Below are 23,838 nucleotides of genomic sequence, written 5' to 3'. Positions count from 1 at the left end.
AGGACATAAAGTCTTAAGTTATTTGGACCCAGCTGCTTAATAAATGGAACTGTTGGGTATTTCTTTTGGCCTACAGGTGCCATGAAGGTGATGTGAAAGGAGAAAGTTTGGGAACATCTGTACTCACCATTTTGCCATTGGGAGAACTCTGGAGGGTAACAATGGAGAAGGCTTTCTAGCACAGATACCCCCACTCTGGTCGTCCACTCTGGGGAAACCTCTTCCTGTCTCCATGGCACTTGCACGCACGTGTGCGTGTACACACACGCACATACACACACACACACAGAGCTCTCCTTTCCCTCCCACAAAAACTAATATGCCCTGGCTCCATCAGACCATTACCAAATCTCACTTGAGTTACTTTTATTTCAATCTCTTGCCCTTTATCGACTATGTCAGGAAGCAAACTCCTTCTCTTTTACTACCTGAATTTAGTCAAGGTTCAAGTTGAACATCTCCCACTGACATGCGATCTGCCCTTCAGGTCCAGAGGTCACATTGCCAACTCAGACCCCAAATGCCACAGTGATAAACAAACACAAATGCACCCCGCCCCTGTGCCAGAGAGCACCTCAGGCTGGTACACCAAATTTTTAATAAATACACAGAGATGATTACAAGACAGATGGCCTGGTAGAATGGCAAAGGGGAAGACGGTGAGGGTGTGTGTGGTGGGACAGTGTCTGGCCAGGGAAGTGGTCACTGGGTCAAGGGCCACAAGCACACTTTCATTCTCTCATTTACCATAACAGAAAACTAGACAGCAGGGGTGTGGCAGAAACATCTGGGTCAGGGCCTTTTATTACTAACCAGGGGCCACCCTGGACAAGTCACTTCTTGCTGTGCCTCAGTTTCCTCATCTGTAAGGGGACTGGATTGTCCAGTGCTTTTTAAATTGGGGTGCGGGAGGCACATTCACCACCTGTGTGTGCACTTGGAGTGTCTGTCTTTCCGGGGTACTAAGCTTATTCAAGATTTTGGGGGGCCCACTCTTTCTTGTTTGTTTGTTTTTTGTGTGGTACACGGGCCTCTCACTGTTGTGGTCTCTCCCGTTGTGGAGCGCAGGCCCAGCGGCTCCGCGGCATGTGGGATCTTCCCGGACCGGGGCACGAACCCGCGTCTCCTGTATTGGCAGGTGGACTCTCAAACACTGCGCCACCAGGGAATCCCAGGGCCCACTCTTTTTACATTAAAGTATTTTATATCTTTGTTCAGAGCACAGAATTTACATGGATTTTAATTATGGTAATTAATAATTGATGAAGTTTCGTGAGCAATAACTCTGTGCCGAGTGTGAATCTCTTTTTATGATCCTCACAATTACCCAATGAGATATTATCAACATTTATAGATTTTAAAAAACGAGGGCAGAGAGAGATGAACTAATCTACCCAGTCGCATGTTACTAAGCAATGATAAACAACCGGTCCCCTTTTGCCCGCAGAAAGATCTGGGCCCATTGCCAGGATTTATCCGCAGACCTGTGAGACTTCTCTGGTGAAACCTGAAAAGCACAGGCCAAAATGATCTCACATTTTGAGATCACAGGTCCAGCTCCGGCACTCCTAAATCAGTTTTAGCTAAATCAGTGGATTAAGGTCATCCTCCGGGGTGCCCCTGGAGGATGAAAGGGGCTGGGGAGGCCTTGCGGGGTTTCTGGGGGTTCACTAGGTGGGGTTTCCGGGCCACTCGGACGCTCTTTTTCGTCCCGAGAGCGGCCTCTGCCTGGGCTGCGGCTTCCCTCCCAGCCTGGGTGTTTCCAGCCGGCGTCGCCGGTACTTCCTCGTTCCCGCGCGCGCCCCAGGCTTAGCTCGCAACGCCCAGCGTCGGCGCTGCACAGGCGGGAGGGGGCCAGAGGGGAGATGTCGCAACCGTCTCCCTCCCTCTTTCCCCGCCTTGGCACTCAGTCACCTCCCAGATGAGCGCGCTCGCAGACGGCTGCGGGCCGCGGGGTGCCCGACATGTCCCCTGAGTGCGCGCAGGCGGCGGGCACTGGGCCCGCGCGCAGCCTGGAGCGGGCCAACCGCACCCGCTTCCCGTTCTTCTCCGATGTCAAGGGCGACCACCGGTTGGTGCTGAGCGCCGTGGAGACTGTGGTGCTGGCACTCATCTTCGCGGTGTCGCTGCTGGGCAACCTGTGCGCCTTGGTGCTGGTAGCGCGCCGACGGCGCCGCGGCACCACAGCCAGCCTGGTGCTCAACCTTTTCTGCGCGGACCTGCTCTTCACCAGCGCCATCCCGCCCGTGCTGGCCGTGCGCTGGACAGAGGCCTGGCTGCTGGGCCCGGGTGCCTGCCACCTGCTCTTCTACGTGATGACCCTGAGCGGCAGCGTCACTATCCTGACGCTGGCGGCAGTCAGCTTGGAGCGTATGGTGTGCATCGTGCGCCTGCAGCGCGGCGTGCGGGGCACGGGGCGGCGGGCGCGGGCCGCGCTGCTCGCGCTTATCTGGGGCTACTCGGCGATCGCCGCGCTGCCCCTGTGTATCTTCTTCCGCGTCGTCCCGCAGCGGTTCTCCGGCGCCGACAAGGTGAGCGCCGGGGTGTGCACGCGGGGCAGGTGTCCGGGAAGGGCTGGCAGGCGGGTTGCGCCGGAAACGGTGATCTGGGATGGTCATTAATAAAAACAACAAAACAATAATAGGCCGTTTGCCGCATTTAATCGTTGTGTCACCGTGCGCGGCGCTAAGTTTTATCTGTGAAATTTCACTATGACCCTATGATGTAGATCTCATAAACGCCCTCCAAAATGTTAAGTGGAGTCCCTGTAATGCCTGTAAAGTGCACTGACTATTGAGAGGCTAATGGAGTAAGGGGCTTAGCGGCCAGACAGACCGAACTAGGGGACCCGGAATGACTGATCTCATTATAGTAAATTCTGCTTTCTCGCAGTACTCTTGTTATCACACCTATTTACAGATGAGGAAGCTAAGGTACACAGAGAGTAACTTGCTCAGGGTATCTCAGCCTTAGCGCGAGCGAGGAGGAGCTAAGATCGCGCTGAGCAGATTCAGTGCGGGCCGGATGAGGGTCCTGCTTTGAGAATCGCGGGCAGGTGTGTGTGAATGGGCCGGGGAGAAAGGGCTTTGGAGACCCGGAGACCCCGGACCTAGTGCTGCCTCTAGGGGGGGCTGTGACTTCCCCTCCGGAGCCTCAGTTTTTCCAACTGCAAGACGGAAAGATTAGACTAGACCATGGGATCTTACCCTGGGAGCTTTGAATGAAGAGTGGCTTCAGAGTATCTTGGGCGCCCCAAATGTTCCGAAGATTACAGAGGCTGAGCCCATGAGCTTTATTCTGGGCACCGCACCCAGAGTTGTCATTAGGATCATTGCGGGGGTCCAGGGTCTAAAAAAGATTCTAAGCACAGTTCATGACATTGGCTCGAGGCGATTCCTGTCCCGCGGTACAGAATTGCGGGCGCAGGTTTGTTCTCTTTGCTGCCCTGCGGCGCCGCTGCGGGGTTTGCGCGCGGAGATTCACCCGGGACACCTGACCTGGACAGTGGCCGGCGGTTCTGGCTGTTATCCCGGTGTTAGGTTCTGTGGGCCTCGCGGGGAGGGCCAGGGACAGAGGTACGTACGCCCTACGGGACGGCGCGAGTCTCGAGGCTCAGCCTCCTGGAGTGTCTGCCCGGAGTGTCTGCCCGAGGCTGGGTTCTCCGCCCCGTTCCTTTTCCCTACGGCCGGCGGGTCTCTGGTTTTCTGGCCGTGGGACACGAAAGCTCTACCTTGACCCTAGGAAGGAGTGTGGGGCCTCCCGGCAGAAATCACAGTCCCGAAGGGAGCCCTACGCAGTGACCAGAAGGGGTGGGAGGGCCGGGAGGGAGGGGGGAAGGCTTCTAGCTATGAAGGTGAACGAACACAGGCTGACCAGGGGACGTGAACGCAGAAGTGGGCTTCTCTGGACGTTTCCCAGACTGGTCTCTCAACAGGCCTTTCACTGGGGAGAGAAGTCTGCATCCTGTGTGATATATATATATATATATCCCCCACTCCCAGGGCAATATATATATATATATATATATTGTTTTTAACACAAATCAAACAGAAAAGTCTCTGGGGGGCTGGGATTCTGCCATCTGTCTTTTGATTTTTTAAAGTTATTCTCTCACTGAGTTACAGTGTTTCTGTATTTTTCACAGACTTGAGGGATTTCACAGAACTCAGGGAATTAAAAACACATAGAACACATCTTAAGGATATCTTATGTTTCCAGACAGGTATCTTTGTGCCTCCCCCTTTTACAACTGTTTTAGGTACACTCCTACTTAACTGGCAAATAACACTAAAAAAATGAGGCTCTGGTCACCTCCCAGCCAAAAACCCAGACTAAAACTTCTTGCTGACGTGGACACGGGAGTTGTTTGAGTGAGAAGGCCTTCACACAGATGCAGGACCTTCCATGCCTTGCCACTCTGTATTTTACCCCAGGTAGGGCATCTGTGGAGGTTGGAGCCCTACACAGCACTTCCAGAATGCCTACAGTTTTACCGTAAGGTGCTTCCGTGGAGATCTGTGTTGTGGTGGCCTTCCCTCGGTCCCCCTTGGGGCTGGGCGCACAAACCTCTCTTGTTTCAATGCAGAAACACCTCCTTGGTCTTAAGAGCCTTCGGAGAGGGATTTGGGGAAAGCCACTGGGAAAGAATGGGTCCGCACAGCATCTCAGAAGATGAGGGGCCAGATGAGCTGGCTGCAGGACCCCTGTTCCCTGAAATTATTAGTAGAGGAGGGGCTGGGGAGCTTGTAAGGAAAAACTGGGACAGTCCTTTCCAGCTCTCCATCCTCTGTCTTTTCCCCTACCTGCCCCTCAGCCCCCAACACACACATATCCACACCTGCGAGTAAGCCAACAAACAGAAAACTCCTGGTTCCTCAAGAGCCATGACCTGAGTAAGGTAGGAAACATCTTACTTTATAGGTGGGCCTAGTGAGGCTCTGCAGTTAAAGAAATAAGTTGGGCTTCCCTGGTGGCGCAGTGGTTGAGAGTCCGCCTGCCGATGCAGGGGATACGGGTTCGTGCCCCGGTCTAGGAAGATCCCACATGCTGCAGAGCAGCTGGGCCCGTGAGCCATGGCCGCTGAGCCTGCGCGTCCGGAGCCTGTGCTCCACAATGGGAGAGGCCACAGCAGTGAGAGGCCCGCGTACTGCAAAAAAAAAAAAAGAAATAAGTTGAAAAGAATGAGAAATGTCAGGGGGGAGGGGGTGGGGCCATTAAAAAAGAAGAGACAGAGAAGGATCTAGTCTAGACTGAATTGAGACTCACATTTAAAATTAGCAAATGCTTGATTTCTCAATCTTCTACTCCCAGCTTCCTGGCTGTAGATTCTGCCTGCCCCTTCCTACTTGGACACTAAATATGGAGGTTTTGGATGGGGGGACATTTTCCTACCCAAACCACCAGCTGAGAGAACCAACTAAACCCAGGTGCATGCTGGCTCCCTCCCCTCAAGGAGCACCAGCCAGGGAAACATTGCCCCTCAGAGGTTTCTGTTTATCTGAGTTACCCCCACAAAAAGACCCCCAAGAACATGATTACCTTTGTCCATTTGGTCAGTGAGTACCAAGCAGTTAAGGTGATCAGACTCTCTCAAACTTAGATGAAATGATAGACAGGCTAGAAAATGCTAAATAATTTGGTATCAGGAGTGCAGGCTTTGGAGTCAAATGTTCTGAGGGAATCCCATCTCCGCCATTTAGGAGCTGTGAGACAGAGACAAGTGGTCTCATCTCTCTGTACCTCACTTTCCTCATTTGCCAAATGGGCACAATAACAGTATTAACCTTATAGGATTACTGTGGGGATGGAAGTTCAGTAGATGAGCTAACATCTGGCACATACACAGTTAAGCGCTCAAGAGTTGCCAGCTTTATTAGTTTCCTTATCTTCGGTTATAAATATTTTAAACATTTTTCAAACAGTACAATTCTTCTGATTGCAGTAAAATAAAAGACTGCCATTTTAAGAGGGTGGACACATCCTAGCAACTTAGACATCTCAGCCAGGTCAGCTCAGCCTATGCCAGCGGGATTCCTGCCTGTGTATGCTGTGGCCCTGGTGGGGCGTGACCCTCATTGGCAGGTGGGGAGGACTGTCGACCCTGGTCAGAGTGTGCTGCCCATAGATTCTGCAAACACTTACTGAGCACCCCTCCCTCCTGCCCCCGCCGTGAGCCACACGACCTTCTCTTCAAGGAGGGGCATGTGAATCACGCACATTCTGGTCCCAGACCCTGCACAATTCGGTAACCCCACAGTAACCCCACGAGTTGGTGTTCTCTTGTGTATTTTCTGAAGGAGAAGATGCCTGTAGTTACAGAACGGACAAAGGATGGAACCAGAAGTTAGCTGGGGTCTGTCTGTTCCTCCTGGTGCCTCTCCCATGAGTTCACACTTCCGGAGGAGCACTTGGCCCCACTGCTGTGCCCTGCCCCAGTTTAATACCAGGCCGATAATGACATCGTGTCCCTACTGAATGTGGATTGGCTGAGGAGACAAACAAGTCTACTCACATTTGTTAATATTAGAGGATACTTTTAAGATATAGGAAAGTAAGTCCATCTCTTGCCATGGGTATGTCCTTCCTTCTCTGCTGGGAAGCTGATAGGCGAGGAGATATATAACTATGATTCCTAGTTCCTTAAAATGACTTTGAAGTCTTCCATTTTGTTTGAAGAGGTGGGGCAGGGAGAACTATTACAAAGGTGTCCCCAAGGGTATTCCAGGAAGAGTCATTAGGGAAGCTGACCGGAACCAGCTGGAATCAGGTGGCATTTGCAAATGAGTCAGCCAGTGCGGGGAGTGGTCAGCATTTGAGCAGTGCCTGTAGATACATGTCCCCCATCCGCAGGAAGGTCTTCCTGGAAAAGAGTGAGTGACGTGGGGGACTGGAGGGACATCACAGGCAGAGGAGATAGCCAACAATGTCGGCAAGAGATGGTGCTGGAAGGGTGGGTGGGAGTCAACTAGAGAAGGGCCAGTTACACACCCTTTAGGGCGCTGGGACTTAGGAGGTGAGAGATGGCCTGGTCTGTGGTCTGTGGTCTGTGGGGGGAGGGGGAGCTGTGCGAATGAGCTTGTGGTGGGTTGGATAGCTATTAAGGCAGAACCTAGGAATTCCCTCTGAGTGGAGAGGGAAGAATAAGGTGGAAGGCCAGCACTCAGGTATCTGACAGCTTGGAAAATGGCGGCTCTGTGTACGGAGTTGATGATGCAGGAGGTGGAATCTTTGGGGTGGGACAGTGGAGGCTAGAAGTGCCTGTGAGGCATCCTATAGAGATGCCCTCAGGGCAGTGGGGCCAGTCTGGGGTTCAGGAGAAGACTGGGCTGGAAAGAGGAGATTGCAACAGCATCTGCAAAAAGCCACCATGGAAATGGATGAGACTGCCAGGGAGAGATGGAGCTTGGGATGGGAATACCAGTCACGGTCAACCACACTTCACACCACTGTACGTGGCCTCCCATCTACATCCTTTCTGGTCCAGACACTGAGCTCCAGCTTCCCCATTCTCTTGACTGGAGCCCCATCCTTCCAGGCACAGCTGACACGACCCCTCCTGGATGCCGCTTTCTCGGTGACTCCACAATCCCATCACCTGTAGCTCTCCGGGCTTGCCGCCCTGTATTGAAGTTTCCTAGTGCTTTTCTCCCTCCCTGACAGTAGCACAGCCTCCTTTCCCATCCTCACTGTGGCCTCACAGTGGCTCAGTCACCATGGCTTGAGTCAACGAGTGGTTGGACAAATAGATTAAAGGACACTGTCATCAGCTCATCCAGCTCTGCTTCTGTAGCTCAGTAACAAAGCAGGCCCAGCCCTTTTGGTTTTCAAATTTCCTTTTTATTTTTTTAATAAATTTATTTTTATTTATTTATTTTTGGCTGTGTTGGGTCTTCGTTGCTGCATGCAGGCTCTCTCTAGTTGCGGTGAGCGGGGGCTACTCTTTGTCGCGGTGCACGGGCTTCTCATTGCGGTGGCTTCTCTTGTTGCAGAGCGCGGGCTCTAGGCGCGTGGGCGTCAGTAGCTGTGGCACGCAGGCTCAGTAGTTGTGGCGCACGGGCTTAGTTGCTCCTCGGCATGTGGGGTCTTCCCAGACCAGGGCTCGAACCTGTGTCCCCTGCATTGGCAGGTGGATTCTTAATCACTGCGCCACCAGGGAAGTCCGACACTTAATTTTCTAGAGTGTATCTTTCCAGTCCTTTCTATGCCTGTGTGTGTGAGTGTGTGGATAGATACCTTTTTATTCGCACCTACACATTTTCTTCAACAATACGAGGCTAATGCAGGCAAATTATTTAAGGAACTATATTTTTGTCCCTAATGTAGAGGGAACACCTTGCTCTATCATTACACAGTCTTCTACAAAATCTTGTTAAGCGTGGAGAGGGTTGGGCAGACATTCTGGAGAGGGTTTTCAGAAAGAGTTGGGGGCTCTTGGGGGTTTTAAGAAATGCTTCTGGGGTCATCTGTTTCTCTGCCCTCTCTCCCTGTACATTTTCCCATCACAAGCATAAGAATTAGAGACTAGGGCTTCCCTGGTGGCGCAGCGGTTGAGAGTCTGCCTGCCGATGCAGGGGACGCGGGTTTGTGCCCCGGTCCGGGAAGATGCCACATGCCGCGGAGCGGCTGGGCCCGTGAACTATGGCCGCTGGGCCTGCGCGTCCGGAGCCTGTGCTCTGCAGCGGGAGAGGCCACAGCAGCCAGAGGCCTGCGTACCGCAAAAAAAAAAAAAAAGAATTAGAGACTAAGTCACACTCAGGGCTGGAATCTGTTTCTTCTGATTGCTGCTTCAACATTTCTGCTGATTTGTGTTGTCCACCCAAAGTACTGGAATAAGGGGTCCCTGCTGGGTGTGGGTGGAGTTCTGAGTACAAGCATAGGCTACCTGGATTTCCCAAAGAGCGGTGGTCACCGCACTGTCAATATTCAGAAGATCCTTGAGAGACACAAATTTCTTTCCAATCACCAAAATGTAGAAAGCTCTAATAAACTTTCTAACATCAGGTGTGCACAGTGGGGGTGGGGATGAAGGAACAAGTTTTTAGAATGTCCAGTGCATTTGTAAACTGTCTAAACAAAACAGGAAAAGGAAGCAACATTCTCACCCCCAGCACCCCCTCAGGGTACAGATATAACTAAAGCATTCTTCCCTGCCTGACTTGCCTTAGCGTTTTTGGTAGGTTCCGGGATATCCTTTATAATCACTCAGCTCTTTGGAGATGATTAAAAAGGACTACATCTTTAGTGTTTTAGACTGTTATTTTAGGAGGAAATTTCTAAGCTTTAGCTTCCTCCTCTGTGTAATGGGAAAAATAACTATGCATTTCAATAACGTTGTGATGAACATTCAATGAGATAATGTATGTAAAGTGCTTCCTGGCAAAGAATAAATGCTCAGTGAATTTTAGATACTGAATAGGAAAAGGAGTGATTATTTGACTCTATTTTGAGTTTGACCATGCAATTATGATACATGTTGGGAAATGATAAAAATTCTTTGCCTTTGCTTAGTATAGCATTCAATAAATATTGGTTAAATGAATGAATGAATGAATGATGCTATGAATAATGATACTACTTCTGGATTGTGGTTAAGATGTCTTGTCCACCAGAAATCAATAATGTGGTCTTTTTACACAGAATGTGCTCTTAAAAAATCTGTTCTGTGTCCAGAAGTGTGTAGGGCTCTTGTTTTCTAAAGAGTTTTGTCCTATAGTCAAGCAGGTGCTGGAGATTTGTGTTTGGGAGGATAAATAGATCTCTTCTTGTCATTGACCTATTTGTTCACTGGAAAAAATTGTTGCAGCAGCTTAGTAACTATCCAGTGAGGTCGGGGAACGTGTTTCAGGGTTTGTAGTTAGTGTCAAACATTTGAATTCAACGCAACATAGTGACAGCAGCAAGGTCACAAACCTGCATGCTCTTCTGCCCCATCCAGTGGTTTTACATCTTGATGGCCGAGGCTGCACCTTCACTCTGGGGCTGTCGCATTCTCCCCTGGAGGAGATGCACACCTCGCTCCTGGTTTTATATGTTTGCGTGTAGCACATCCCTCCAATCTGTGTAAACTTTCAGGGGTCAGATTTTTCCCTTGTAAAATGAAGGTCTTGGAAGAGAAGGCTCAAGGGCTCTTTGCAGCTCAGCCCAGGGAAGTGGAAAGAGCACTGGACCTGGAGCCATGCCTGGGAACTGACTCTAGGTCTTCCCAGCCTGGAACCCTGAGGCCCACGTGCCTCCCCTGGAGAATGGGAATAATAATTATGGTGATTCTGAGGGTCAGAAGGGGACTGCCTTGTAAGTGGGGTTGTGTGGGCAGTGGAAGGGAGTCTGGGGTTTCTTGTCATACCAGTTGTGTACCAGCAAAACACGACAGGGTAACACAACATTGTAACAGTGCCAGGTAACCCCCCCTGGGGCTGAGCTAAAGGCCAAATAAGAAGCCAGCATTAAATGACATTCTCTTCCTTTTTGTAACTAGGAAATTCCCATTTGCACGCTGGTTTGGCCCAGCCTTGCCGGAGAAATCTCCTGGGATGTATCATTTGTTACTTTGAACTTCTTGCTACCGGGACTGCTTATTGTGATCAGTTACTCCAAAATTCTACAGGTATGTTTGCTTCAAGCGCCGTGGCTGAACTTCATTCAGGCGTTGGGGTATTTCAGATGAACCTTAGCATTTCCAGGTCAAAACTTACCTTAGAATTCGCACCAGCCCAATCCTGGTTCACTGCCCAGATCCATCCCTCTGCACCGCTGAGGGGCAAAAGCTTGGTGTTTCTAAAAAAGTTATATCTATGTGATTGTTATTATTATGATTTGTTTTTGCTGATCACTTAAGTAATACAAGCTCATTATAAAACATTAAAAACATCGAAATGTGTAACAGATACTAACAATCTGGTCTACCCCCACCGTTGACAATTTAAAGTATATTTTTTCAGGTTATTTTTCTTATAAATTTATATATATATACATATTTCTATTCAATGTGAGTATGTATATGTATATCTGTGTACATATAAACACATATACATATATATATGTGTATGTATATATATAATGAACCATATAAAATGGTCAACTATAAAATATCAACTATTACCATGGTTCAACCCAATGTTTTTATTTTAGATTTGAGATAATGCTATCTGCTTTGTAACTTCCTTTTTTTGATTAGCACTGTATCATAACATCCTTCCGTATCAGTTCCTATATCTCTGCCTCGTTATTTCTAATGGCTTCATGGTTCTCCATCATATAGTTGTGACATCATTTATTTTATGGGCTTTTGGGTTGTGTCCATTGTTTCCCCATCACAAACAGCAGTGTGGTGATAAAGAATGTACACTTTTAAAAACTTTCATTGAAGTACAGTATAAATACAGAAAAGCACACCCAGCATACACGCACAGCTCACAAATGAACCACACTCCCAGAAACACCTCCCAGAAACAGAACGAGAAACAGAGAAGCCCCTCCTCTATCCCTCTAATTGCTACCCCCCACTCCCAGGGCATGTGCCTTGCAAAAGTGCACTGAAACAGGAAATGATCTCTACCTTCAATGTGACTATGTACAGGGACATAAAAAAGACTTGCCAGCCTCTTTCTTACCCCTTGAGGCAGCATATTTGCATGCGAGGTGCTGGCCCAGGCAAATGGCATCTACATGTGTTCATGCTCATTTTAGAAGGTTTAATGCGAAACTTTTGAGTCCTCTCCGAGGTTCATCGTTGTTGAATCTTGGTTTTATAGCATATAATGGGTCATATGGTGAACGAGCAGGTTGAAGTGGAGCCCTTAGGTCCTGCTTGCTGTCTGGCCACTTTTATGGCCCTTTTGTTGTAGCTAAAGATCTGTGACCTTCTTAGATGCTTTAGAACCCAAAGCCAGGCCAACCTCCATCAGAGTCTTCTAATCTCTGGATCCTGTGTGAGACACCCCTCCTCCGCCACCCCACCCCTGTGTTAGTCCCTAGACTCTTCCCCACCAGTTGACTTGTGACCTGTTTAAGTGACATCCCACCTGGGGCTTGTTCAAGGGTATGAGGCAGATTCAGGCCTGGAGCTGAGGTCTGTAAAGTGCTTGCAGTGGGAGCCTGGCATGTGTAAATGCTATGTAAGAGTTAGTTACTATCATTATGTTAAAAGAAAAGGGAGGGAAAAAGGAAGAGAAATGGAGAATGAATCTTTTAAAAATTATTTAACAAATATTCTTATGGTGTTTACAATGTGTCAGGAATTCATTTAATCCTAACCAGAATTACTGATGACGAAACCAAGGCACAGAGAGGTTAAGTAACTTATAAAAGGTCACATAGCTCATAAGCAGCAGTATCAGGACTTAAACCCAGGCAGTCTGGTTCCAGAGTCCCAACACTTTAATTCCTCAGACATTTGTTAAGAATTTGCTCTGGGCTTCCCTGGTGGCGCAGTGGTTGCGAGTCCTCCTGTTGATGCAGGGGACACGGGTTCATGCCCCGGTCCGGGAAGATCCCACATGCCACGGAGCGGCTGGGCCCGTGAGCCATGGCTGCTGAGCCTGTGCGTCCGGAGCCTGTGCTCCGCAACGGGAGAGGCCACAACACTGAGAGGCCCGCGTACTGCAAAAAAAAAAAAAAAAAAAAATTTGTTCTGTGCAAAGTGTTGGGCAGTAGAGATTGGTTAAGAGTAAGCAAGTCACATTCTCTATCTAGAAGGAGCTTTAGCACAAGAAAGGAAGGGGGAGACAGACAAAGGTGCTGCTATTCAAGCCAGTGAAACCCTGAAACATATTAAGGAGTGATGCTGAGGCTTAGTGTGAAAACACTTTGCAAATTGTTAAAAGAGAAAAAAGAAGGAAAAGGGAGAAAAGCAAAGGGCCATAAAAAACACAGAGACCAGAAGGGGTTATTTTAATAACCTGGCTTTGAGTCCTGAATCTGCCCCTTACTTGCTGTGTGGCCTTGGCAAGTTACTTACCTTCTCTGAACCTCTGTTCCCTCATCTGCAAAATAATGATCAAAAGTCCAACGGTTTAAGATTTTTGTTAGATACATAGGAGATACTCCTGGTGGGACTATGGTGAGTGTCATGCCTGCCTGTAGCAGGGGATGAATGAATTACAGCTGTTGTCAATTGTTAGGCGAGGCTGTTCCTCTAATCCTCTCACAGCATGCTGGGAAGAGGTACTGCTGAGATTTTTGAGAGAATAAACAGCAGGGCCCAGATTTGGAGCACTGCAAGAACATGGGACTGGCCCTGACATGGGACTGGCCCTAGAGCAGAGCTGGCTGGCTAGATGAGGGCTGGGCAGAAGCTGGCAGCGGCATCTGACCTCTCCTGCTTGGGCAGTCCCACTTCTGAATCCCTTAGAGGCAAGAGGGTTCTGATCTGTCCTGTTTCACTCGTGCCTCATGGTTCTCAGCCACCTTCTGAGGAAGGACTGACTCATTCTATGGAAAGGAGATTCTTTTCCTCGGGCCAGGGCCCACCTGGAAACATCCTAGGTACCCTCGAGCCCTGATGTGTCCTCTTATCCATGTGCCTCTCTAACTGCAGTTCCAGACACTTTGCCTATAAACTCACGGCCAGCCTTCCGTTCTTCCCATCCCAGAACTCAGGACAGCTCCTGGATGAATCCGAGTGTCTATCATGACTCACAGTTATGAAATGGTGCTCTGAGCAGTGAGTCAAAGATATAATTTAGGTCCCATCACTTCCCTCACAGATGGAGGAAAAGCCAACACCCTCACCTTAAGGCCCTGTGTGATTTGTCCCCTGCCTGCCCCTCTCACCTCATCTTCTCCCCCTCCCTCGTGTCCTTGGGGCTCTTTCTCACACACGCCAACACACTGCTGCCTCAGGGCCTTTGCACCTGCCATTTCCTCTCCTGGATCTCTCTCCCCCAGACTTCTGCGTGGGCCACTCCCCAACTTCATTTAGGTCTCTGCTCAAAAGGCTCTTCTCCAGAGAGATTCCCCATCATTCTGTGTTCCTGACCCTGATTTATTTCTCTTCAAAGCACTTCCATCCCCTGTCATATTCCATTTGTGTGTATTTACTTGCATATCATCTGTCTTGCCCACTAGAATGCAAGCTCCCTGAAGGTAGAGACTTCGTTTTGTTTACTGCCATAGTCCTGTGCCTAAAACAGAGCCTGGCTTATTCATTGTAGGGGCTCAATAAACACTCATTGAATGAATAAGACACAAACTTGGATCACACTGAAAGGGCCAACAGCACCTTCTCCTTTGGGACAGTGGGAAAACCACTGGACAAAGAGTCATGAGACCCAGATTCTAGTCCAAGCTTTATTACTGTGTGACCTTAGGCAAGTCACTTAATGAATGTGGGCCTCAGTTCCCTCTGGAGCCAAATGGGCCTCAGTGGATCATTTAACACAATAAAATGAGAATTGCAGATGTGATAATGCTTTGAACAAACTGTTAGACTTTAACATGAAAGAGATCTAATGTGATTTTGAAAATTCCAACATTAATGCAAATATAAGACTTTCAGAAAATTACTTTCCACCCCACTGGCAAAACTGACTATTGACCATTTCCCAGGAGGACTATGACATTTGTTCTCACTTTGCTCCTGTTTGTAACTTGGAAGCAGGTAAGCTGCCAGGTGGAGAGCCTGGGTGGGGCCACCTAGCTTGCGTCTCTCTTCCTCTGAAGCTACTCATAACTCAGAGATCCTGAATCAGCCTTTCTGCTGAGCTTTTTCTATCAAGAGCAAAACTCTGTAAAATCAATTGAACATCAATATTAATTAGCTGTATTCATAGAGACACAATTAGCAAATCATTTGAAACCACAGGACAGATAACTACAGCCCCAACCCTTTTCCCACCAGCCCTACCTCTCACCTGTCACTGCTGCCTCTAACTCAGGTACCATCTCTAGGCCTGAGAAATGTCTCTTTCAAATCACCCTGACTTTTATTCCTCACAAGCAGAGTGTCCCCTAAAGCGTTCTCTAGAACTCCACGGGATGTTACATGTTAGAAAGGGTTCTGTGATCAAAGGAGTTTGGAAAATGCTGGGTTAATCAAAGTTAAATGGGTTTCTTTGCTGCAGGCCTTCTCAGAGCCTTTATTATGCTCATCAACTGCGAGAATCGCCACCTCTGGGATAGAGTAGGCAGCATTGCTAAATCTGACTGCAGACTGCCTTTTCCCCACAGAGCTCTCTCTGGGCTGGTGCTCCACAGACTCTCCTTTGGGAACCGCTGTTCTCAAGTCCCTACCCTGGTCGCTGGTTCTGCCCTGGGTGAGCACTGACTGAGAGGAGGCTTCACCGGGGCTCTTTTTTTCTGGGGCTGCTTCAATTGCTCATGGCAATGGCCTTTTCCACCCTCTGCCTTCCCTGCTTCCTCTTTCCTCCTGACTCAGGCCTGCTCTACATCTCCAGTGGCTTTTTCCTGTCAACAGTTTCCCAGGGTAATAAGTCTCCAGGCCACTCCTCAGTGCCTTTGACCAGGCTGACCGTGCTTGCTGGTGGGGCTTGGTTTATACTGTCACCCAGTAACCAGCACCATGGCAGGCTTTGTGACAGCTTATAGGTTTCTTGGTCCCCCTCTCCCTTCACCCCCAGGCCCCTCACCACCCAAACACTAGAATGGAAATGTGGGGTGGGCAGTGCTACCTTGTTTCTTGCTGTGCATCTGGCACCTGTAGGAGTGCTGGCCACACAGTAGGGGCTCAATAAATATATGTTGAATGACAGAGTGAATGTCGGGCCTGAAGTTGGAAAACCTTCACCTATCTCAGGGCTTAACTGGGAAATGAAATCCCTTTCAACTAAATGTGTAGGTCTTAGGTAGTGAACACGTGGCCCTTCCTTTCTCCATGCCTGGACCTCATTCCCCAGCTTTGGGGCCTGCTTGCTGGTGATGGAAGGGGAGGTTGGTCCTCTGGAAAGATGGAGTCTGTTGTCTGATGATTCTAATAGGGAAGGTTGTGGATTGACCAAGCAGCCCTCAGAGGAGACCCAACCCCAGGGGCCGGAGCTGGGTCAGTGGAAGCGACCTCTCCCCACATGCACCTGTCTGCGGCTGTGGTCTGGTGGCATATGGGGTGACAGAGGGATGTGGGGTGGGGAGTGGCTTTGCTCGTAGCCTTCAGATGCTCATGTGAATGTGAAGGCAGAGAGTCTCAGGCAATTTAAAAGTGACTTTTCAAAGGACTGGGGGAGAAACTCCAAGCCTGTTGTCCTAGATGAGTAGTTCTCATATTTTAGTGATTGAGAATTACCTGGGGAGTTTATTTATAAAAAGTATGGATTCCTGGGCCCACTCAGACCCACAGAATCAGAGTGTCTGAAGGTGGGCCAAAGCATTTACATTTTTTTTTTTTTTTTTTTTTTTTTTGGTGGTACGCGGGCCTCTCACTGTTGTGGCCTCTCCCTTTGCGGAGCACAGGCTCCGGACGCGCAGGCTCAGCAGCCATGGCTCATGGCCCCGCTGCTCCACGGCATGTGGGATCTTCCCGGACCGGGGCACGAACCCGTGTCCCCTGCATCCGCAGGCGGACTCTCAACCACTGCGCCACCAGGGAAGCCCAGCATTTACATTTTATGGAGTGCCAGTGACCCTGATGGTGGTGGTCGTGGACCACGTTCCTGGGAGCTCTGTCCTCTGTCCTGGCAGTGGCAGTGGTGTGCCTGGCGGTGAAGAGCGTACCCTCTGAGGTACCCTTTCCCCACTTGACCGTGAGGCCTTGAGGAAGTCACTTCACAACTCAGGGCCTCTGTCTCTTGTCCCCAAAATGAGAGCATACCCCACAGGCTTGTTTTAAGGATTATAGTTAATCCTCAGAAGTTAATCGAGCTTTTAATTTGATCTAAAAGCACACCAAGCATTCAGCGTAATGCCAGAGACACTTTAAACCCTGAGCAAAAGTCGACTAGTCTTGTCATCTAATGTGGGGAAGGGAGCAGGGGAGGAGCTGCATTTTATTATAATGGGACCATTTTCCTTCTCACTCCCTCAAAGCTGTGGGAACTGTGGCTGGAAGGAGATGGGGTGGCATCAGTTCAGTGCAAACAAGAGAGCCAAGCACACGTTCACTTGGCCCATGAGTCAGTTGTTCTGCTGTCTGCTCGCGGTCATTGTCAGGCACCTGCCAGAGCCCTGGACCACGGAAGCCACAGGGCTGCCCGGCCCCCAGGGAGCTGCAGTCTGGTGGGACTCAGAGGTAAGAATGATGCTTCAACATCTACCATAGACTATGTGGCAAGTGCCACGTGAGTACCTGAAACAAAGCACTGCAGGATGCCAACGGCAGATGAACCAGGATGCCCTCCCAGAGTCCCTGGCATTAGAGCTTGGAGTTACAGTCTGGATGGAAGGATTTCCACTGACGGAGATATTAGAGGGTGGGAAGGAATTAGTTAAAGGTTAAGCATGGACTGGAGTCAGACTGCCAAGGTTTGAAGCCCAGCTCTGCGACTGCTTAGTTGGGTACTGTTGGGCAATGTCCTTAACCTCTTTGAGCCTCAGTTTCCTCCTCTGTAAAATGGGGATCATCACTTATCTACAAAACAGAAATAGAGTCACAGATGTAGAAAACAAAATTATGATTACCAGGGGGTAAGTGGAAAGAGGGCTAAATTGGAAGATTGGGATTGACATACACACACTACTATATATAAAGTAGATAACTAATAAGGACCTACTGTACAGCACTGGGAACTCTACTCAATACTCTGCAATGGCCTATATGGGAAAAGAATCTAAAACGGAGTGGATATATGTATATGTATAACTGATTCGCTTTGCTATACACCTGAAACTAACACAACATTGTAAATCAACTATACTCCAATAAAAATTAAAATAAAATAAAATAAAGCAAAATAAAATGGAGATCATCAAAGTACATATGTCACAGAATCGTTGGGAGAATTTAAGGAGATAAACCAAGTGATACATACAAGGATTTGGCACATAGTAAGTGCTCAATAAGTATGAACTTCCATCCACATCATTCATTCAAAAAATATCTAGGGAACTCCCTGGCGATCCAGTGGTTAGGACTCCCCACTTTCACTGCCAAGGGCTCGGGGTTCAAGCCCTGGTCGGGGAATTAAGATCCTGCAAGCTGCACGGTGAGGCCAAAAAAAAAAAAAAAAAAACCCCAAAAGAACCCCCAAAACCGAAAAAAAAATCTAAAAGACACTGTACCAGGGACTCCGTCCTTCTTGGCAGAGCAGTGTGGACAGCGCTAGCAATCAGGCTGCTGTTGGAATCATCCTCATGTGCCCACCAGGCTGCACTTAGGCTACTCAGAAGTGGTGCCATTTCCCCTGCAGCCCACCCACCTGCCCCCGGGCAGCTGTTACCCTCCCAGGTCTATCATCCAAGGTCTCAGATTCACCAGCTTTCACCTGAACACAGATTCTAACTTTGATTCTGCACAGCACCTTCCAGCTTGGATGTGCCAACGTGACTTTTAGCCTATGGGTCTGAGCAGTCACCCCGCTGCAGAGCAGGGGGGCAGAAGTGGAAGGCAACTCCAGGAGGAGGGCTGGAGCCTTTTACGATATCACTCATCTTCAGCTCACCCGAGCTGGGGTCTCACAGGTGGGACTTTGACCATTCATCATTAGTAGAGTGACCTTCAACAAGCTACTCAAATTTCCCGAGATTCAATTTCCTCATCTCTGGAGTGAAGATAAATAATAGCACGAATCCAACGAGCAGTTTTGAAGATTAAATGTGACAATTTATAAAACAAATGCATAGCACAGTGGCTGGCACACAGGGAGCCTTTCATGAAGCTCGGTGATCCTGATTCCTGTTGTTCTTGGTGGGGAGTGGGTGGGAAGGAAGGGGTTCTGTTCATTCAGCATCTGTTGCCTGGGTCACCGTCACCTAGAAGTGGACCAACACTGCTACACAGAAGCAGTTGTATTTAATCACAAGGGCAATTGAATGGCTATCCTTTAATTAGCTAATTAGAAGTATTCTAAAGAGAATATTTTGAGCCATTCGGGTCTTGGCGTTAATCTTGCCCCAAATTTGAACGATTCTGATTACTTTCTAATTGCTTCGTCTCTTGAGATTCAATAATTTTAGGGGAATGGTCCTAGGAAGGCCCCGGCAGAGCTAACGATAAGAGTTTTGGCTATTAAAGTCTCCAGACGTGTAAGCACTCGCCATGTGCCCAGCAGCCTACTTCTGCAGGAGAAGCAGGACACGGGGCCAGACTAAGCAAAGGCACGTTAGTTAGCAAGCACCATGTATGTGGCGAGACATTCAGAATTGGATCTCTTACCTGGGACAGAGGTCACAGGCTGGAACAAAGCATGTCAGGCTAGTGGGTACAGGGCCCCATCGCATCCCAGGCTAACTGTGCCCCAGTCTGCGGCCACCTCCACCCCAGCCCGTCCTCACCCCCTCACGCCCACCTCTTGGCACTGTTAAAGCTGAGCAGGTAGGTGATGGGGGACAGCAGGCCTTCTGCCTACTGGCTGTGCTTAGAGGAAAATTAGAATTAGGCTTAAGGGCAGGACTCTGTATGTGTCCCCAGGGCAGTGTGAGCCTGAGCACTGGGGTCTTTAGAGCCTCTGGGGAAGCCCCACCTTCTCTCTCACGGACTCAGCTTCCGTGGGGCTTTTGCTCTCTGATGTGAACAGTTCTAAGGCTCCTGTTTTCAAAGTACTTCGGCTAAACCGTCTCTCTGGAGGGCCTGTTTCCTCACCTGTGGAATGAAGGTGTGGAGTAGGCCTTGGCTACTCCAAGTGTGGTCCTCGGGGCGTGCCAAATCAGAATCTACATTTAAATAAAATAGTGCTGAAAGCCTCGCAGGCAGAGTGCAGTCTGAGAAGTGCTGCTCCAACCATGCATGGGCCCATCTAGCTCCAACACTCTGGTTCTGAGATGTTATGAAGCATTTGTCTGTTCCAAAAATACTGTTTTTTACGTGGGACAGCGGGGTGAGAGGACGTGCGGGGCTTTATTTCAATCTGGTTAGCCTGCCTCGGTTGATGGGCCATATGTCCAAGGCTGCCCACAGCCAATTAGTAACCAGCTTCTCTGATTGATGCTGAAGCAAGACCCTCTAACTGACCAGAAGAGACTGGGCAGAAGGTTCAGAGAGCAGTGCCTGCAAGGGCTCCTGAAAGAAGAATCCAGAACACCCTTCTGGACCCATGTCACCAGAGTTGCCTCCGTGCCCTCAATCCCTCTGCTGTAATGCTGACCCTGCTCATCAGTACAAACTATTAGAGGTCCCTTCAGTTCCACTGTTGAGAATTTATTCTACTGATATGCTCATCTAGGTGTGCAAAGATAGGCACGAGGATGTTTGTCCTAGCCCTTGTCACCTCTCACCTGGGGGCATACAGGGGAAATGGTGTCAGTTTTCCCACACATGTCACTAGCAGTGCTCTGGCCAGCTCCTCTTTCTTAACTGGGAAGGGGAATCTTGAATGACACCTAAACCTGTGTTCACACATCTCTCTTCTAGACCATTGCATTCTGGCTTTTCACTTCCCCTCATCAACACTGTTTATAACATGGATGATCTGCCTCATTTCTCAGGAGGCCAGCTGACCAGCGCATCCTAAGCGTGGGCAGCGAGCCAGGCCTTGGAGAAGGGAGCTCTCTCCGCACAAAGCTCCAAAGCCAAGTAGTCCCAGTGCAGCGAGAACGGCAGAGTCCAACTCCCGGGCCTCCTCTGCCCCTCCAGGATCAGCACTGCCGATGTCCTGCCGTAAACTGTGGCGCCGGCTCTGTTTTGTGTTCCTGCAGATCACGAAGGCGTCAAGGAGGAGGCTCACGACGAACCTGGCTTACTCGGAGAGCCACCAGCTCCGTGTGTCCCAGCAGGACGTCCGGCTCTTCCGCACCCTCTTCCTGCTCATGATCTCCTTCTTCATCATGTGGAGCCCCATCATCATCACCATCCTCCTCATCCTCATCCAGAACTTCAAGCAAAACCTGGTCATCTGGCCGTCCCTCTTCTTCTGGGTGGTGGCCTTCACCTTTGCCAACTCGGCCGTCAACCCCATTCTCTACAACATGTCACTGTTTAGGAACGAATGGAGGAAGTTTTTTCACTGCTTCTTCTTCTCAGAAAAGGGAGCCGTGTTTACAGACACATCTGTCAGAATTAATGATCTGTCCGTTATTGCCAGCTAGGTAACTTTTCTCTGTAGGTGTCTGTTTGTCACTCTCTGGAAAGCCATGGTGTGTTTTCGAAGGGAGTTCATTTCCAGGACGGTCGCACCAGGGTACCTGCTTTAAGAAAATGTGACCTATGCAGATGTACATTTTCAGCACCAGTAAGTTCAGGGGTGATCATTCAGTGTAACAATTTTATCCTTTATGAAAGTATTTGCTGTGGGTCCCTTTTCAATATGAACTTTTTTCAGTGTGTAATGTGATTAAGTTTAATAATTTTTATTTGTAACTGTTCAGCAATCTCATCTCCTACATGTAAAGCCACGCCTTGCTGGTTTCCTGAAGTGAGTCTTGGAACAGGTCCAGGACCCAGATTTTTCCTCTGAAGAGTCATGGCCACTCTAGCTCCCCACCCTGGATGTGCAAGGCTGCAGGATCATTCATTTATGTCAAGAGCGCTTGAGGAATTTCCAAGGAATAAGGATTTAATTTCCAAGGAATTAAAGGTGACTTTATTTTTCATTTATAAAGGGATGCCACGGACCCCTTTAGGAGAAGCTTTGTCATGGAGTCAGAGAGGAGGTCGGATGACTCCAAACATTTGACAGTGAGAACAGGAGTGATTCCCTTCGTTGACCCACCTGTCAGATGTCTCTTAAGCACATGCTGTGGCCGGTGTTCTTGGTGGTGGGAATACAGCAGTGAACCAGGCAGCCATGGCCCCTGCCCTCATGGAGCTTACTTATCTTCTAGATGGGGGCAGCGAAAAACCAAGCATAAGTCAATAGACAATATAGTATTATAGCGTGAATTAGCATCATGAAGAAAATAGGACAGTGATGGCAATTTAGATGGGGTGTTGAGGGGTCTGCGAAGCCCATTCTAAGGGGTATATTTGAGCCAAAAGGTAAAGCACAAGAAGGAGCCAGCCATGTGAATCCAAGGGAATGGGGCTTTGCAGATGGAGCAGACGCTGGTGCTGGTGCAAAGAGGCTTGTGTACTTGTGGGACAGAAAGAAGATAGGTATAAACAAAGCAAACTGTTGGCTGAGCCTCCTGTATGCTGGGCAATGTCCTGGATGCCAAGACAGAGGGATGCTCTGCTGGAGACCATCAGTTGAGACCAGAGAGGTTACAGGGCTGGATTACACAGGGTCTGGGAGGCTACCATAGAGAGTTTACTCTGTGTTCAGTGGGCAGCCCCTGGAGGTTTGTAAGTGGATGCTGATGTGACCTGCTACACGTGTTGCTGTGCAGGGAATGAACTTTGTGGAGCAGGAATAAAGATGGAGACCAGTTAGGTGGCTGTCGAAGTAGAGAAAGAAGATGGGGAAGTTGGAGGTGGGTGGCATCTGTGAGGGATTGTGAGAAATGATCTTGGGACATACTTTGGGAAGGCAGAACAAACATGATTTGTTGATGGTCAGGATGCAGATTAGGAGGGAAAGAGAGGATTCAGGGGTGACTCCTGACAGTGACTGGATGGAGAGCAGGCAACAAAAATGGGGAAGACTAGGAGAAAAAGAAATAGAAACACCGAGAGTTTCACTTGGGGCATAAACATGTGAAACCCCAGTGAGATCCAAATGGAAAGTAGGCAGTTGGGTGCAGGGATGTGGGGTGTGGGCCTGAATATACAATGTTGGGAGTCATCAGATAGTGTTTGCAGATTTATGGCTTTATGAAATATCCCTGGGAAGAGAGAGAGAGAAGAAACCAGAGCCAGCGAGAACCCAGGGCCATGCCAGCACTTGAAGGTTGGGCCAGTGGCTGGAACAGTAGCTCGGGGCCTGGCACATAGGGCACGCTCAACCAGTCTTTGTCACCAAGTAAATCAGAGCCAGTAGTTGTCTTTGCTGGTGGAGTTTCTTGAGCAGCTTGCTTCTGAAGTAAGGTTTATTACAAGCTTGAGGACTAGAGGACAGGGATCTTTTGTTCATCTTTAGTTAATAAATTTGGTAAATTAAAGCTACTCTTTGAAGTGATGTGTGGCTGTCTTCTGGGTCTCTGGGGTGACACCTAAAGGGCCTGGCTCTGATGGCCCCTGTTCCATGTGAATGACAGGTAGAGCTTTCCTGTACATGGTCCCCTGCCTTCTCCCTTTCTGGTGGGAGAACAAAGCACATTGATTTGGGGGCCCCAGGAGCCTCCGTGGCCCCCTGATATGCCAGCACCCAGGCAGAGCTCTCCTCACACACGGGAGAGAGCTGCCCTTCCCTGCTTCCGACACATCTCAGAAATGTCAGCCTGGCATCCTAAGTGCTCTAACTGAACCCTCACTGCAGCCCATCAGGCAGACACTGTTTCCCCATATTTCACAAGAGGAGAGTGAGGCTCAGAGAAACTATACAACCAGCCCCCAATCGTACAGCTAATTATATCTGAGCAGAATTTTGAAGTAAAACCAAGACACTGGTACCAAAGCCTTGATGCCTTTTCAAGATGATAAACTGACGCTCCTAGGAGCTCCTGGGAAACTGAGGCACGTGGCTTTGTATGCAGCTGTACGTTAGAGTTCACAAGTGCTGCTAATGGTGTGGGACACTGGTGTCCTGCCCCAGACCCAGCTACTTCCGCTTTCCTGCACACTCTGGGTAGGGGCACCATGATCCATCTCCTGATTCCCCCAGGGAAGCCCATGGCCTCTTCTCCTGCAACCTTTTGCCCACAGCTGAAATAAGAAGTGAATTAGGTGCCAGAGACAATGAAGGGCTGGGGGGGCGTTTCTTA

The 23,838-nt window shown here is 49.2% G+C and overlaps 1 protein-coding gene across 1 annotated transcript; it reads left to right on the top strand.

The window, feature by feature from the left end:
• Positions 1-1,742: 1,742 nt before the first annotated feature.
• On the top strand, positions 1,743-23,089 carry FFAR4 (free fatty acid receptor 4). The gene is made up of 3 exons (XM_059052933.2): positions 1,743-2,531; positions 10,475-10,603; positions 20,737-23,089. The coding sequence occupies exons 1-3, from the start codon at positions 1,965-1,967 to the stop codon at positions 21,124-21,126; spliced, it is 1,086 nt and encodes a 361-aa protein (XP_058908916.1). The 5' UTR covers positions 1,743-1,964; the 3' UTR covers positions 21,127-23,089.
• Positions 23,090-23,838: the final 749 nt, after the last annotated feature.

The sequence above is a fragment of the Kogia breviceps genome, chromosome 2, assembly GCF_026419965.1.
Source record: "Kogia breviceps isolate mKogBre1 chromosome 2, mKogBre1 haplotype 1, whole genome shotgun sequence".
Taxonomy (NCBI): domain Eukaryota; kingdom Metazoa; phylum Chordata; class Mammalia; order Artiodactyla; family Physeteridae; genus Kogia; species Kogia breviceps.
Note: the sequence above shows the minus strand (reverse complement) of the source record. Positions and strands in the feature narration are given on the sequence as shown.

Coding starts and splice junctions, on each gene's coding strand:
- FFAR4 (XM_059052933.2), top strand. CDS start 1,965: ATGTCCCCTGAGTGCGCGCAGGCGGCGGGCACTGGGCCCGCGCGCAGC. Junction 2,532..10,474: donor GGTTCTCCGGCGCCGACAAG/GTGAGCGCCGGG, acceptor TTTTGTAACTAG/GAAATTCCCATTTGCACGCT. Junction 10,604..20,736: donor GTTACTCCAAAATTCTACAG/GTATGTTTGCTT, acceptor GTGTTCCTGCAG/ATCACGAAGGCGTCAAGGAG.